The sequence below is a fragment of the Dama dama genome, chromosome 33 (assembly GCF_033118175.1).
Source record: "Dama dama isolate Ldn47 chromosome 33, ASM3311817v1, whole genome shotgun sequence".
Lineage (NCBI taxonomy): Eukaryota > Metazoa > Chordata > Mammalia > Artiodactyla > Cervidae > Dama > Dama dama.
Window position 1 is genome coordinate 21,835,166 of NC_083713.1, and position 12,882 is coordinate 21,848,047.

Below are 12,882 nucleotides of genomic sequence, written 5' to 3' on the forward strand. Positions count from 1 at the left end.
ATCATTTATTTATGTGCTACGTTCCAGTTGTCATCAATTTTAAGGTAATAACTTGATAGCTGAAATACATTAACCCAACTAGCAGCTCTAAAAGTGGATTCTCATTCATTTCAAAATCCATAATTTCTCCTAAAGAGTTCACTCAATAGTCATATAAAAGCCACCTTTTTCCCCAAGCACGGCTGAAAAGAAAATATGCTGTTTCAACAAAGGCTTTACAAGTCTGTTGAAACTTGGATTACCTGAAAGCCTCAGGAGTGCAACCAAATACATAAAGCTTTCCTGGGGCTACCTTCAAATTTATCCATCTTCCCTTAGAAGCTGTGCTATATTTAATTCACACATTTGTTGCCTCATTTTACCTGTTCCTACAATCTTGCATTAAAAGTCAAAGTCACTGGCTTCCTGATCATAAATCTATGCTGTTACATAAATAATTTAGCATTGCTCTAGTTTAATGACATGATTAGCATCTGGCTAAGACGTAATAAAAATGTACAAGGAGCAAAACAGTTGAAGGAGAGTTGGCCTTACAGAATCTCAATTGAAAAATCTGTAGAAAAAAAGGTGGGTGGGGGGAGAAGATTTACTTTCGTTGCTTCAGGATGGTGGAATTAAAGAAACCTCTGGTAGCACATCTTTGCTGATGGTTTAAGAGTATGCATTTTTGTTGACTTCAGCTTTCTCAGAAATACCCTCAGGGTGCACCCCTTCTTTTCCTGAGTCACTAGGCTTTTGAATATTATGGGGGGAGGTACTTGAGATGTTCCATCTGACACACGTTTTCAAGAATATTTTATAACCTATTGCCAGCAGCCCCAGAGGAAATACATGCAAAAAATTCATAATAAGGTGTTAGTGACTGAAAACAACATAATGTCTTTCTCCTAAAGATTACAATTTCAAAAAACAATGACTGGGAAGGCACTATTATGAGGTAAAAAGGAATTTCAGTGGCTGAAATTTAGATACTTTAGCATTAAGGGGAGGGAATTAATTTAGGAGCTGTGGCTCTTCCTGGTGAACAGTCAAGACTGTCCAATCCACCTGCTCTCCACTCTCCTGCTTCTCATTTATTATACTGCTCTCTCTGCCTGATGACAGCAGTTGAGCTTCCGTAACATGACTTCCTGAACATTTAACATCAAAAAAGACTCCAAGGTGGGCTGGATGTCCACTCCCCTCTAATCTGGACTAGCAATGAAGGGACAACGCTCCAGACCCAGAGTTGGCCACTTCCATTGCAATCCACTCCACTCGGAGCCCTGAGCTGCCGTGGAAGGGGAGGGAGAGGGACAGAGTTGTGTGCGGCCTCCCAGCTGTCCAACGAAAGTGCCAGTGAAGGCCCCTTGAACCATTCAGCCAGGCTTCCAGCTGAATACCATGGAGGGAGTCCAGCTGATGCCACGGAGGACAGGGGAACTGCTTAGCTGAGCCCTCCTGATTCCTTACCCACAAACTGTAAAGTAAAATCAGTGAATGCCATTTAATAAAAATTTTAAAAAAAAAGGTTTCAAACAGAATCTTCTAACTCACAAGTATGTATGACATGATAAAAAAAAAAAAGATGCTGTATAGTATTGTGGGCTCGTCTGCCTAACATAATATCTTATTTTTCTCCCTAAGTGTTTGACTCTGCAAATTCAGAGAATAAACAGATAATCCCATTACCCTAATATTCTCTGAGTGAAGAAAAAGCAAATTTTAATTTATGATGACCTAAAATTCTAGTGCCAGGCCTAAAGGCAATAGGAGGGACATCATTAAAGACATAAAAAACTTCACCCTTTTAGTCTTTCTGCCTTTTCTCACCCTCAATAATATTTTCTTTCCTCAGTCAAAACTGAAAACCTACGATGTGTGTTTTCCCAGGAGGCAGTCATGATATCCCACTGTGTTTTATCTATAGAACTGCAATAAGTATATAAACCATTTGACCTTGCCACCATGACCACCTAGACAAGGGTAAGAGAACGAATGGCAACTTCCCATCAAGGCAGAGAGCCACGATAAAGGCCACATTACATTTATTGTTACCTTTCTGTGCAATTAGACAAAATTCTTCTTGAAGCTTTGTATAATCCGTTGAACTTTCCAGAGGGTCTGTGAGGTGGCTAGGGGGAGTCTGAAATTCAATATCTGCACAAAGGTTGGGGTTGGAGGAATGCAAGCGAACGGGGGACATGGTGGCACTGAAAGGAACCTGAAAGGGAGGACACAAATGATTAAAGAGCAGCAGCACATTGTCCTACAGTCTCTTAACAGAAATCTATTCTGTTCTCCAAAATAACAGATTCCTCCCTGACGACACACTTGGGAGACAGTACTCATCTATTTTGCAGGTGGTTCGGGCAGGAAGGAATCTCAGTTTCCCGGAGTTGATTTAGTACTGCTACTGACTCACGGGCTGTTCGCTGTCACGGGGAGAGATGATGGCAAAATGACAGTAAGAAAAGGCATAATCCCAGACAGGCTTCAGCTCTGAACCCACCGAAACAATGCTGGCAGAAAGCAATCTGAACTGTGATGTAGCGGACCTTCTCTCACAAGGCCTGGGTATTCAAGTCAGACGGCTTTTTATGCCGCCTTCTTTCTCAGCCTGGAGCGAGAATTCACTGAACAGGTCAAAATTCAAGAGGTGCATATACAGAAAGATTCACTTGCTCCATCGTCATTAGATAAAACATAAGTAAGTTAAATACTACCTATAACAATGACTTAAAGAGACCTGCAATTAAATTTGAAATTGATTTATCAAAAAACATCTGTAAATGAAATATTATATAAATTACTATTGTTACTTTTGTATATGACACACAACTCTGTCACATACATGAAAGTGGCTTATGAACTGGCCAAAAAGCATTAAGTAAAATAAAGTCATACTACTATAGATTTTCCCAAATGGCTAGAGGCACTTCCTTGCCCTTGGATTTGGGCTAGGCTTCTGATGGGTGGAGGCGAAATACTCCTTCTCCCTCCTTCTAGAAGGTTCTACCTGACCATTATAAATGCTGTCAGCCAACCGTTCTTGAAGAATGAGAATGCCAATTCCTTTTATAAATCAGATCACCAGTAACCTCCCCTAATTTTTACTACACAGATATGCATTCAATTACCTTCAAGAACCAGACTTAGACACCTCCACAAGCTGAATTTTGTATAAATTAAAAGCTAATTCACCTCCTCTATCTAACAGAAAATATGCTGTAGGAGGAAGGAACCAGTATTTTGTCTGATGTGTAGGTTATGCTAGACCCTCTTCCTTTCTACATTTTTTGACTTAGCTTTAAATCTCATGATAGAAAAAGGGAGGCAAAGGGGCAAGAGGGAGCAAGCAAGCATGTGTCTGTGCACAGAGGACATAGAGGATGGAGGGGGAAGGAGAGACCCCCCCAAAATCTAGCCTGAGCTGCAGTTTGTGGGTCTGGGTGATGGAAGTTGAGACTTAAGAGGGTCCTCAGGATGCAGCTTGGTCCTGGCAAGGAGTTATTTATCTCAAAAGATATTCAGGCTTCCCAGGAAAGAAAGAGGGAATGAAGCTTTTCCCCAGATTCAGCTAAGCTAAGCATGGTAATATAGGATGTCTGAAGCATTTGTTATCTGGAGACATCAGAGTAACTCTTCCTCATCCTCCATGGGGCTCTTGGCTACACTGGGCTGGGAGATGTCAACAACTTGTTTATCTCATTAGCAACTGAATTTATGACTCTTCCAGAGAACAGATACTAAAGTGCAGACAACCCATGTGAGAAAATGGAGTCCTCAGGTTCAATAATTTGCTGGAATCCTATCCCGGCAACTCTGTGACAATAATGATTGAGGTTTTCTAGAACATCTATAAAGGAATGGGATTTATGTAGAGGAATGTCTGAAGACAGATAAAGAAAATTGCTGATCATGACTGTGGTGATGTTAAATCTATTAATAGAAAGAGCAGACAGCCCAAGGCCCTCTAGGAGGGACAGAGAGAGTCCATGGAAATGTTGGTGATGAGGAGGTCATGGGCAGAGACTGTGACTTGCAGAAATAGACAGACCACGGAGTTTGCAGATTTAAGGATGTGGTTTCAGGATACAAGGAACTAGGAGAGCATTTGAGAAAAAGGAATGTAGGTGTTTGATGGTGGAACATGAAATGTGTTGAGGATCATGTAAAAGGGTTTTGCCTGCACTCAGGTACCCTAACACTCCAGGGGCTAACACTGTGTAAGACAGTGGTCTCCTCCCTTGGGTGGGTAGGGAGCCTGAGGGAGAGGGGGTGAGGGGAGGCCCGGGTGCAGTGGGGGCCTAGAGAGTCCAGACTTGTTCCTAAGATAAAGGCCTCTCTGTTAAAAGTTCAATCAGATGCTGAGAAGAAAAACATGGCAAACAAGGACGAGAAAGAGAACATACAACAGCAGGTATAAGGAAGACACAGCATACACAACTCACAGAGCCAAAGTGAAGTCTTCTGCTGCTGTTACTCTGCATCACATGTACAGGGGTGCCTGTGGGGAGTACCAGGGACTCTCAGGACTCCCCCACGGGGAGAAGCTAGTGTTTCTCTTTTCCATCCCCCTATTCTGATGGGTCTGGCTGATGGCCTAAGTGGACCATCATGGATGTGAGTGCTAAGAATCAACAAGAACAAATCTCAGAAACATTTTGGGTGTACTTATCTCTGGGAGCAATCTCAGCTGCCCTAACACATCTGCCTTGGGCAAGGAGAACAAGTGACTGGAACCTCCTGGAAAAATTCCAGATAAAAAGCACCGAGCAGGATAGGATAGACTCAAAACACATGGGCTAATTTTCATTTTGGGAGGAGGAATGACAGGGAGTTAAGGGGAACCACTGCAGTCAAAGAAAGAGGAGGGCTGAGTCGCCAGTGACAGGTCACTGAGATGTGGGTGAGGAGGCCGAGGGAGGCAGAAATGATTCTGTTAGATCCTGCCAGATGTTGTTCTGCTCCGGTATGCAATTAAAAGTATAGGTCCTAGAGTGTTTAGAATACCCATTCCCTCTAGTTATTCCGGAATATATGACTAAATGTGCCAGCATTGCTCATTAGTTGCTTTAAGTTATTCTTAACCTCTGTGGTCACAGTTACCCTGTGGGGAAGGTGAGCATTAATTCTTCCATCTTTCAAAACCTTTTTCTCTTGCACTTCCAAATAAAAAAAATATAAACCTATTCTATTCAAATAGGCTCTAATTTCAGTTTATTATATTCATTAAATTATTTATCTGCAATTAAAAATCAACACAGTAGACATACAATCACTTCCGCATGCCATCTTAGAAGTATATTATTTAAGGAAACATTTGTATTTTCATAAAATGACTGACCTTTCCATTCCATACTGAGATACTGTTCTCTAATAGTCATTTGGATTTCTGAATTTTGTAAATGAAAGGTTACATTTAAGAATTTTAAAATTGATTTTACATGTATTTATTGTCAGAATCTGCTACCATGTCAATATTAGATACTTTATTCATCTTATTTGAATACATGTGTAAGATAACCACTAACTATGAAATCAATTTAAAATATTTCTTTGTTCAAATGTTCACAGAACTGTGAGTTTCAGTCACTTCTCTAATAAATTCCAAGTCACTAGTTCATTTCATAATCAAAATCATTTCTGTCTCTCAAACAATCCAGTTAAGTACCCAGATATAAATCAAGAGTCAGTCACTAATTATGAAGCATAAAACCAACAGTCCATACACCAATATCCATTCTCTTAGAATGCAACCAAAATCTTTTCATATTTTTCAGCAATTTTCATCTTAAAATACACCAGCAGCAAGAGCAAGACTATAATTCAGGAAATATTATATAACAGCCAAAAAACTAATGTTTGCTATGAACTCAGAACTCTGTATTTATAAAGTTGATAGGATATTATGATTAAGCAAATATTTAGATGTATTTTTATCCAGCATAAAGTTCTTGTGTTTACATATTCTATTTCATATTCCATGTGGATAGTTGACTGTTCTAAGCAAGTTTTGGTTATCTGCCTTATCTATCTCAATACTTGCTCTATCCACCTAAAATCCATACTATTTTCTCTTAAAAAAAAAACCCCAATCAACATCTAGATGTGAATTAAACACCATTTAACTTTGTGGTTTTCTCCTTTCCACACTATATTTTCTGATTTTCAGCTCAATATTCTTTCCAGAAAACAATTTTCCTTTGCTAAGTGTAAGTTTGCATAGCCATTGAGAAACAGCAACAAAATTCACCATTTTGTACCCTCTCATTTCTTTATCCTCACATCCTTTTCAAACAGTCACATTGCGACCAAAAAAGCACAACTTATGTCAGTAGTAACTGACTTTGCTTAGAAAAACCGAAATCAGTTAGCAAAGGTTCTAAGATCAGTATGGCAAAAAGCCAAACCAAACAAAAACCAACCCCACCCCCCACTAGCCCACACCATTTAAGGAAATCCCACACACATCCTTGAATTTAAACTGTCTCTAACCCTGAGAGTGGGAGTAGAGATCTGGATTACAGGGTCGTTTTCCGCTGCAAACCCAAACACCCGTGTGCATGAGACGCCTGCCACGCAGACGGTCAGAGAACACGTGAGAGCTCCGCCAACCCAGGGGGCTGTGCTTGCTGCCATCCCCGCGATGGCACCCTTCGAGCAGGGGCATGACACCAGCGCACAGCTCCTCATTCTCTTTAAACATCCACTGGAGATTGAGATCCACTCACTGTTGTAGCCACTGCTGCTGCTAGCCTCTGCCGGCGGCGAGTTGTGCTGAACTGGCCCTTCGCAGATGGCCCTTCCTGACAGTGAATGAGAAGAGAAGGGGGCAGAAAACACGGGGTGGGGACGGGGAGGATACGGGAGGATGAAAGACAGTCAGACAGGGGAGAGGGAGAATTCTTAACTGAAGTTGACTTTTGCTAAATCTTAGCATTGAAAAGAGCCTGAAAGAGCATTCACGCCCTGAGAGAAGTTTATCATGGCAGACCACCCAAACACTTAAATCTATTTGCCGAATATAACCCCTACCCCAAAAGGAGATGGAAAGTTATGAAGCGATGAAGTGCTTACGGTTTCAAGGTAAAATCAATGTACCTTTTGTTTTATTCATGCAATGCCATGTTATATGAAGCCAAAAGGCCATTCAGTGGAATGGAAGCAAAGGAAAAGTAAGTTCAGGGGAAAGTGACTAAATAAATAAAATGCAAAGGCTAAAACAAACAGGTTGTAATGAGAGCCTCCTGTTAGCCAGGAAGAATTTTTTTGTTTCTTGCTGGGAGGAAAAGTAAGGGGAAGGATACCAGGAATATTCAACTCCCCACTTTCTCTCCTCCTATAAAGGTCTCTGGGATTCAGTATTAAGAATGGTGTTGGGATTTTCAGATTGAAGAATTTTCCAAGGAGGAAGCCAGTCCCCATAGGATAGGAAGGTAAATCTCAATGTCCTCACTGTGTTGGGACAACACCTATAAAAATCAATTATGAAAACCTGAAGGTCTATGTTTCATTTAGTGATGTGCACCTATGCCAGTAGAAGACTCTCAGAGCTTTTCTTTCTTTCTTCTCTTTTTGGTGGACAGGATTAAGGGATAATAATATTTCTTCTAATCAACTCAACTGTGCCTGCATTTGACAGACCCTGACTCTTCAAGGTTGTGAGAATTAATTTCAGTTCCAATTAACTGAAATGTTCTCAGAGTCACATAACCGTCAAACTGAGAAAAAAAAATACAGACAAACAGCATGGCTATGTTAGTCTTCTTGGACAACAGAAAAATATTTTAAATTCTTATAGCTCCAATTCTCTTTAAATTTTCCAAATTACATTCACATTTCTCTTCCATCTTCACAAATCCTTTGTGTACATACATGTATATGATTATTAAACACAAACACACATATATAATCAGTTTCAGAAAAAACATTTTCTATACAAAATCTCTCTATGCCTACTGTAGTTAAAAAAAAAATGAGAAAGAATGTAGTTTTACTCTTCAGTGTAATGTGAGCACCTGTGAGATCCACGATGAATGAATGACAACAGATCATTTACCTTCTACCCCATACCTCCAACTATTCCTCATTCTCTCCAATATCTAGGGACCTAGTATTTAATTCATGCTATTACCAACACAGGAAATCTAGTAGTAATCTCTTCTCCAGCAACCCTTATGAAATCATTCTCTTTTTGCCATCCTCCACTCATTTAAAACACAACCACACTGTTTTATTGCATAATGATGATATGGAGATTTTTATTAGAACCAGAAATTTGAACTTTGGGACACAGGGAATATTTCTCCTAACAGGTAATTCCACAGAGACTTCTAGGACACCTATTGCCTCCAATGAATTACTCAAGGGATTCTTGAGCTAACTTCCCAGTAGCTTCATGTAGAAATGTGGTCCAAATTTTAACATTCACATTCGAATCAATAGTGTACTTACGTAAGAATAAGCAATCAAACATCTAGTTTAACATGTTCTTCATTTTTTACTTTTCTGAGGTCAATTTTTAAAATGATCTATTTTATAATTATTTCAAAAATTACAACTACAGAATGCTAAAGACCAAGTTCCATAAAACAAGATCCATAACAACAACAGAAATAATAGTAACCACCACACCACCACCACAAGACAGTTTAGATTTCCTCCATAAATGGCTGGTGGACTAAACATTCCAAATGACAGAGAGGATGAAAAATGAGCCATTTACTGCAAAAAGCCTCTCATTCAGAGAAAGTGATTCAAGTAGTGAGACCATTATGAGCTCAAAACAAATACTTGGAACCATAAGATGCAGTTCTAATGGTCAAGAAACATTTAAAACGGGAGGAGGAAATCTGCAATATTAGGGTGGGAGAAAGTGGTGGGTATGTTTAATCCATCACAGTGAAAATAAATGCTATGCCTTTCTGTAGGTAAAAAACTGATGAGTAATGACATTCATATTAGTCATAGTCATCGCTGGCTAATTTTTATGGTTCCCCAGTAAGGTATGATGGCGAAGAAACTTCTGGTAACTTCGCAGTCATAGAGAATGAGCATTCTAAGGGGTCTTGGAAGGTCACTGGTTTGAGTGAGCAGAAAAAGTCTAGGAGTTGTACTAAATTCTGTAGCATTCACCCCTATGATCCTTTGTTTTACCATTTCAAGTGGAAGTGAGGTTTTTCTGGGAACGACTAACAGCTTACCACCACCCCATGTCTATTTATTTCCACTGGAGTTGGAACTAAATTTCCTACTTTTGAAAGTTTAACATTTTCTTTGACTATGGGGATGAAATGATTTCAATTCTCCCCCAAACAATTAAACTAGAATCACAAGGGGCATTTTGCCACTCTTTGGCAAAACAGAAACAAGGCAATAGAGCATAAATGAAACTTTAAGAACAATCAACCCCAAAAAGTCATATAAATATGAAAGAAGAGCATTTTCCTGCTTTTTGAACAACTTCTTTGGATGATTAAAAAAAAGAAAAACCTTCATCAAAGTCTCCACACATTGAAAAACACAACCCGTGAATGGGAGGGTTATTCAGAGTGGCATTCTGTTTGTTTCAGAAAAAAAACCTGAGTGACTGTGGTGATCCTCGAAACTGTAACAAGACAGCCAGTGATACTGTGCTCAGTCACTGAGACCCAACCTACTCCAGTCCACAGTTGTGAATGGCAATATGCTCAATGGGATATCTTATAAAAACCAAGATTGAAATGGTATCTACCCACATCTGTGCATATTCCTATGATGCTGGCCTTCTTCAGTTATTCTATTTACAGTTAAGGTGCTCTTTTCCTGCCTATGATAACCATAGATACTATGTTTTAAAAATACACACACAAAACTAGACAATCACTTGCTCAAAAATATGTTACTCCCGAAAGCAATTTTAGGCAATTTCCTTGTGAAGTCATTTGGCACATTTGTCTCTACAGTATTAATTTTCTGAGTAGAAGGGAAAAAACAGAAAAACATACTGAACAAAAGACCACAAAAAATTGTGTTCACACAATGTGGACATTCTAACTAAAAAAAAAAAAAAAAAAAAGATCTTTATTGCTTGCAAAAATCTATTTTCAAATAAATCAGATTAGTAAGCAAAGTAACAAAGAATTGGTTATTTACACATTTAGAATTAAAACACAAAGAATGTTATCGATAAAATCAGAATTAAGGAACAATTATTGTTTTTATTTATAAGACACTGAAATATTCTAAAAAGCAGTCCTTCCTTGTGTTACAGATTGATTTATAGCATAACAAAAAGAAAAGCAAAATAAGAAGTCTACTTCTGATTGTGCAGGGCAAGAGTCCTTTATAATATTAATATACAGTTAGGACTGGAGTGGTAAAATTTCAAGCTTAAAGATCTGAAAGTAACATGAATTTTAACATGAGAGGTTGTAGGCATTTACCATATTTTGTATCATTGCAATGCAATGACATAAGAGGATCTTACTTTAAAAATTTTCAACTATTCATATAACTTATTTTAAATGAATTTTAAGTAAATTTATTATGAACCATGAAGACATTAGTTCAAATTTTAAAAGTGACTGTTGATGGCCAATAATATCTATTTTTGTAGAATCACAGAATTTTAGAGTTGAAAGGTAATTCAGAGATCACTAATGCAACTCTATCACTTTACCCAGAAGTTAATGGAAGCCTAGACAATTTAATAGAAATAAATGAGATTATACTGCCAGGAAATCACAGTGATTAGACTAGAACCCAAGTTTGTTCATTTCTAACCTATTGCAGTCTTCATCTCATGTACTGATAGATATAAGATTGGACAACACTAACACAGAAAAGGCTCTTTTAAGATTTAGTATATATAAATGTTCATTACAACCCACTTGATTTTTAGTCTAGATTTTTAAGGTGACTTTTTGTTAAAATAAGGTTCAATGGCCATAACTGAGAATGAAAATGCCACTAGACAGCTGTATTACATAATTTTAAGCTTTCTTTTAAATTCTTTTTACTTATGCCAAAATAAGAATAGATTTCTCACTATTTTAGATAATGTAACTCAGTCTGAAAAGCACTAGCTTTAAAGTAGTTAACAGCTGCTTTAAACTTTTAAACTTCTAAGAAGTGATATATAAATACTAACATTTAAAAAAATATCTATAAATATGAATGAAGGAAAAGTAAGGTCTGTACCTGCAGTTGTATTTTTGTATCTTTGCTGACACTTTTTGTTCTCCATCGTCTTGTGACCCGCTTGTCTTTCTTTGAAATATCTACACAGTTAGCCTACATTGCATAAATAGTTAAAAGCAACAAAGCATTATTAAGTTAACACAGATAATACAGGCATAGACAAAGAGAGCACAGCAAGTTAGTAGAGAATCATTGTTAGATACCTAAAGCAAACCAGCCAGGAGATAAAGGTGCATCTGATGCATAAAGGGTATTAAAAGCAGAGACAAAAACAAAATACATTTTTCTGCTATACAAAATGAAAATAGGATTAGAGATCTTTGGTGTTTTTTTGCTACTTGAAAAGATAGCACAGATTCTTACAGGACCCAAATTATACCTTCATAATTATCATTTCTAATGCAACATAAATGTAGAAGAATGACTCAGATATTCACTTCTAGTTAGTCTGTATTTAAATGTACAACATTTTAAAAAAGACATCTTAACACAATGACACCAAGATTCAAAAATATTAAGAATAACTCCAGAATATAAACTAATCTATATTATAGTTATATCCCTTTAAATATTACCTTATATATTCATATAACAATCCAGTAAAAATTCTGAGTGAATATTTTAAGTTCCTTTGACAAGCAGCTGTAATATCTTTACCTGCATGTCAGTAAAGTTAGGTGCTGACTGAGTTCTCTGAAGTATTTCCAAATTTTGCAGGAGTTTGCTAAGTTCCACAAGGTTTGACTGGCAGTGTGCAAGGTCTAAAACAGATCAGAAATAAAAATATGTTACAACTGGGCAGGAAGTGGTGGTGATGATAAAAAAAGGCAGTCTATCCAAATTATGGCAAATATGATCAGGTAGATCTATGCTTACAGGACGATGATACTGGCAAATGAAAGAAAACAGACCTTTCTCTGGTTTAGAACCATAAAGCCACTGATTATTTACTGCATGAGTTCAAAACCCACTCTTACAGATGAACAATTAGTGTAGAAAGCTACTGAAATCTCAGTGAAATTGGAAGATTCTGCTGAGACGGCCTTTGTCACATCAGAAGCACACTCCAGGGAACTTCAGTGGCCGTCCAGTTTTGCTGTCAGGAACGTGTCTACCTGCTGTGAAGGTCTTCGTGTGTAGGACTCGGAACGCCTGCACAGCCTACAGAGAGCAGGGCAGCTGAAACACTAGGGGCCAGGCCCACCCAGGCGCCATCTCTCAGCAGCATCTGCCCCAGGATGGGGTCTGGGTGAGCTATTCAAGCGCTGCTGTGGCTGTTCCGGGGAACTCTTGGCCATCAGGGACCTTTACATTCCTCAAGAGAGGAAATGACCAACGGAGGTGGCAGAAGACAATACCGAGGAGGCCAGGACCCTTCCATCACACCCTCCTCATTTCAGGGGAGGCAGCACCATTGTACTCCTCCCATTTCCCCCACGAAGAAAATACAAGTGGCTCGGATGGGTAGGAAATACAAAAGATAAAAGGGAAGGGTTGAGAGAGAAAAGCAATACAAAGAAAGAAGGAAGGGGTTGGAGGGAAGAGGAGAAAGATGGTGAAGAGAGACCTCATTTTAACTTGCCTTAAAACTGCATCATAAGCGCCATGCTGACAGGGACATAACCTAACACTACCTATCCATTAAACATTCTATTTGCTAAATATTACATTCATTCTTCTTAATAACTGTGATTATTCTATACAAATGGTATATGT

The 12,882-nt window shown here is 38.4% G+C and overlaps 1 protein-coding gene and 1 non-coding gene across 12 annotated transcripts in view; both read right to left on the minus strand.

Annotated features, from left to right (window-relative positions):
- Positions 1–12,882, minus strand: part of OSBPL6 (oxysterol binding protein like 6) — a 206,051-nt gene that overhangs the window by 35,164 nt on the left and 158,005 nt on the right. For 7 of the 11 annotated variants that reach the window (XM_061135575.1, XM_061135583.1, XM_061135580.1 and 4 more), the window contains 4 exons: positions 11,824–11,927; positions 11,167–11,259; positions 6,717–6,791; positions 2,038–2,203 (listed from right to left, as the gene is read on the minus strand). In XM_061135575.1, coding sequence (XP_060991558.1) covers positions 2,038–2,203; positions 6,717–6,791; positions 11,167–11,259; positions 11,824–11,927 — 438 coding nt within the window. The remainder of the gene's footprint in view (positions 1–2,037; positions 2,204–6,716; positions 6,792–11,166; positions 11,260–11,823; positions 11,928–12,882) is intronic. The other 4 variants (XM_061135585.1, XM_061135581.1, XM_061135582.1 and 1 more) reach the window with 3 other exon arrangements.
- LOC133051366 (small nucleolar RNA SNORA79) lies at positions 1,624–1,763 on the minus strand. The gene has a single exon (XR_009691862.1). It is a non-coding gene; the product is annotated as a small nucleolar RNA SNORA79 (small nucleolar RNA).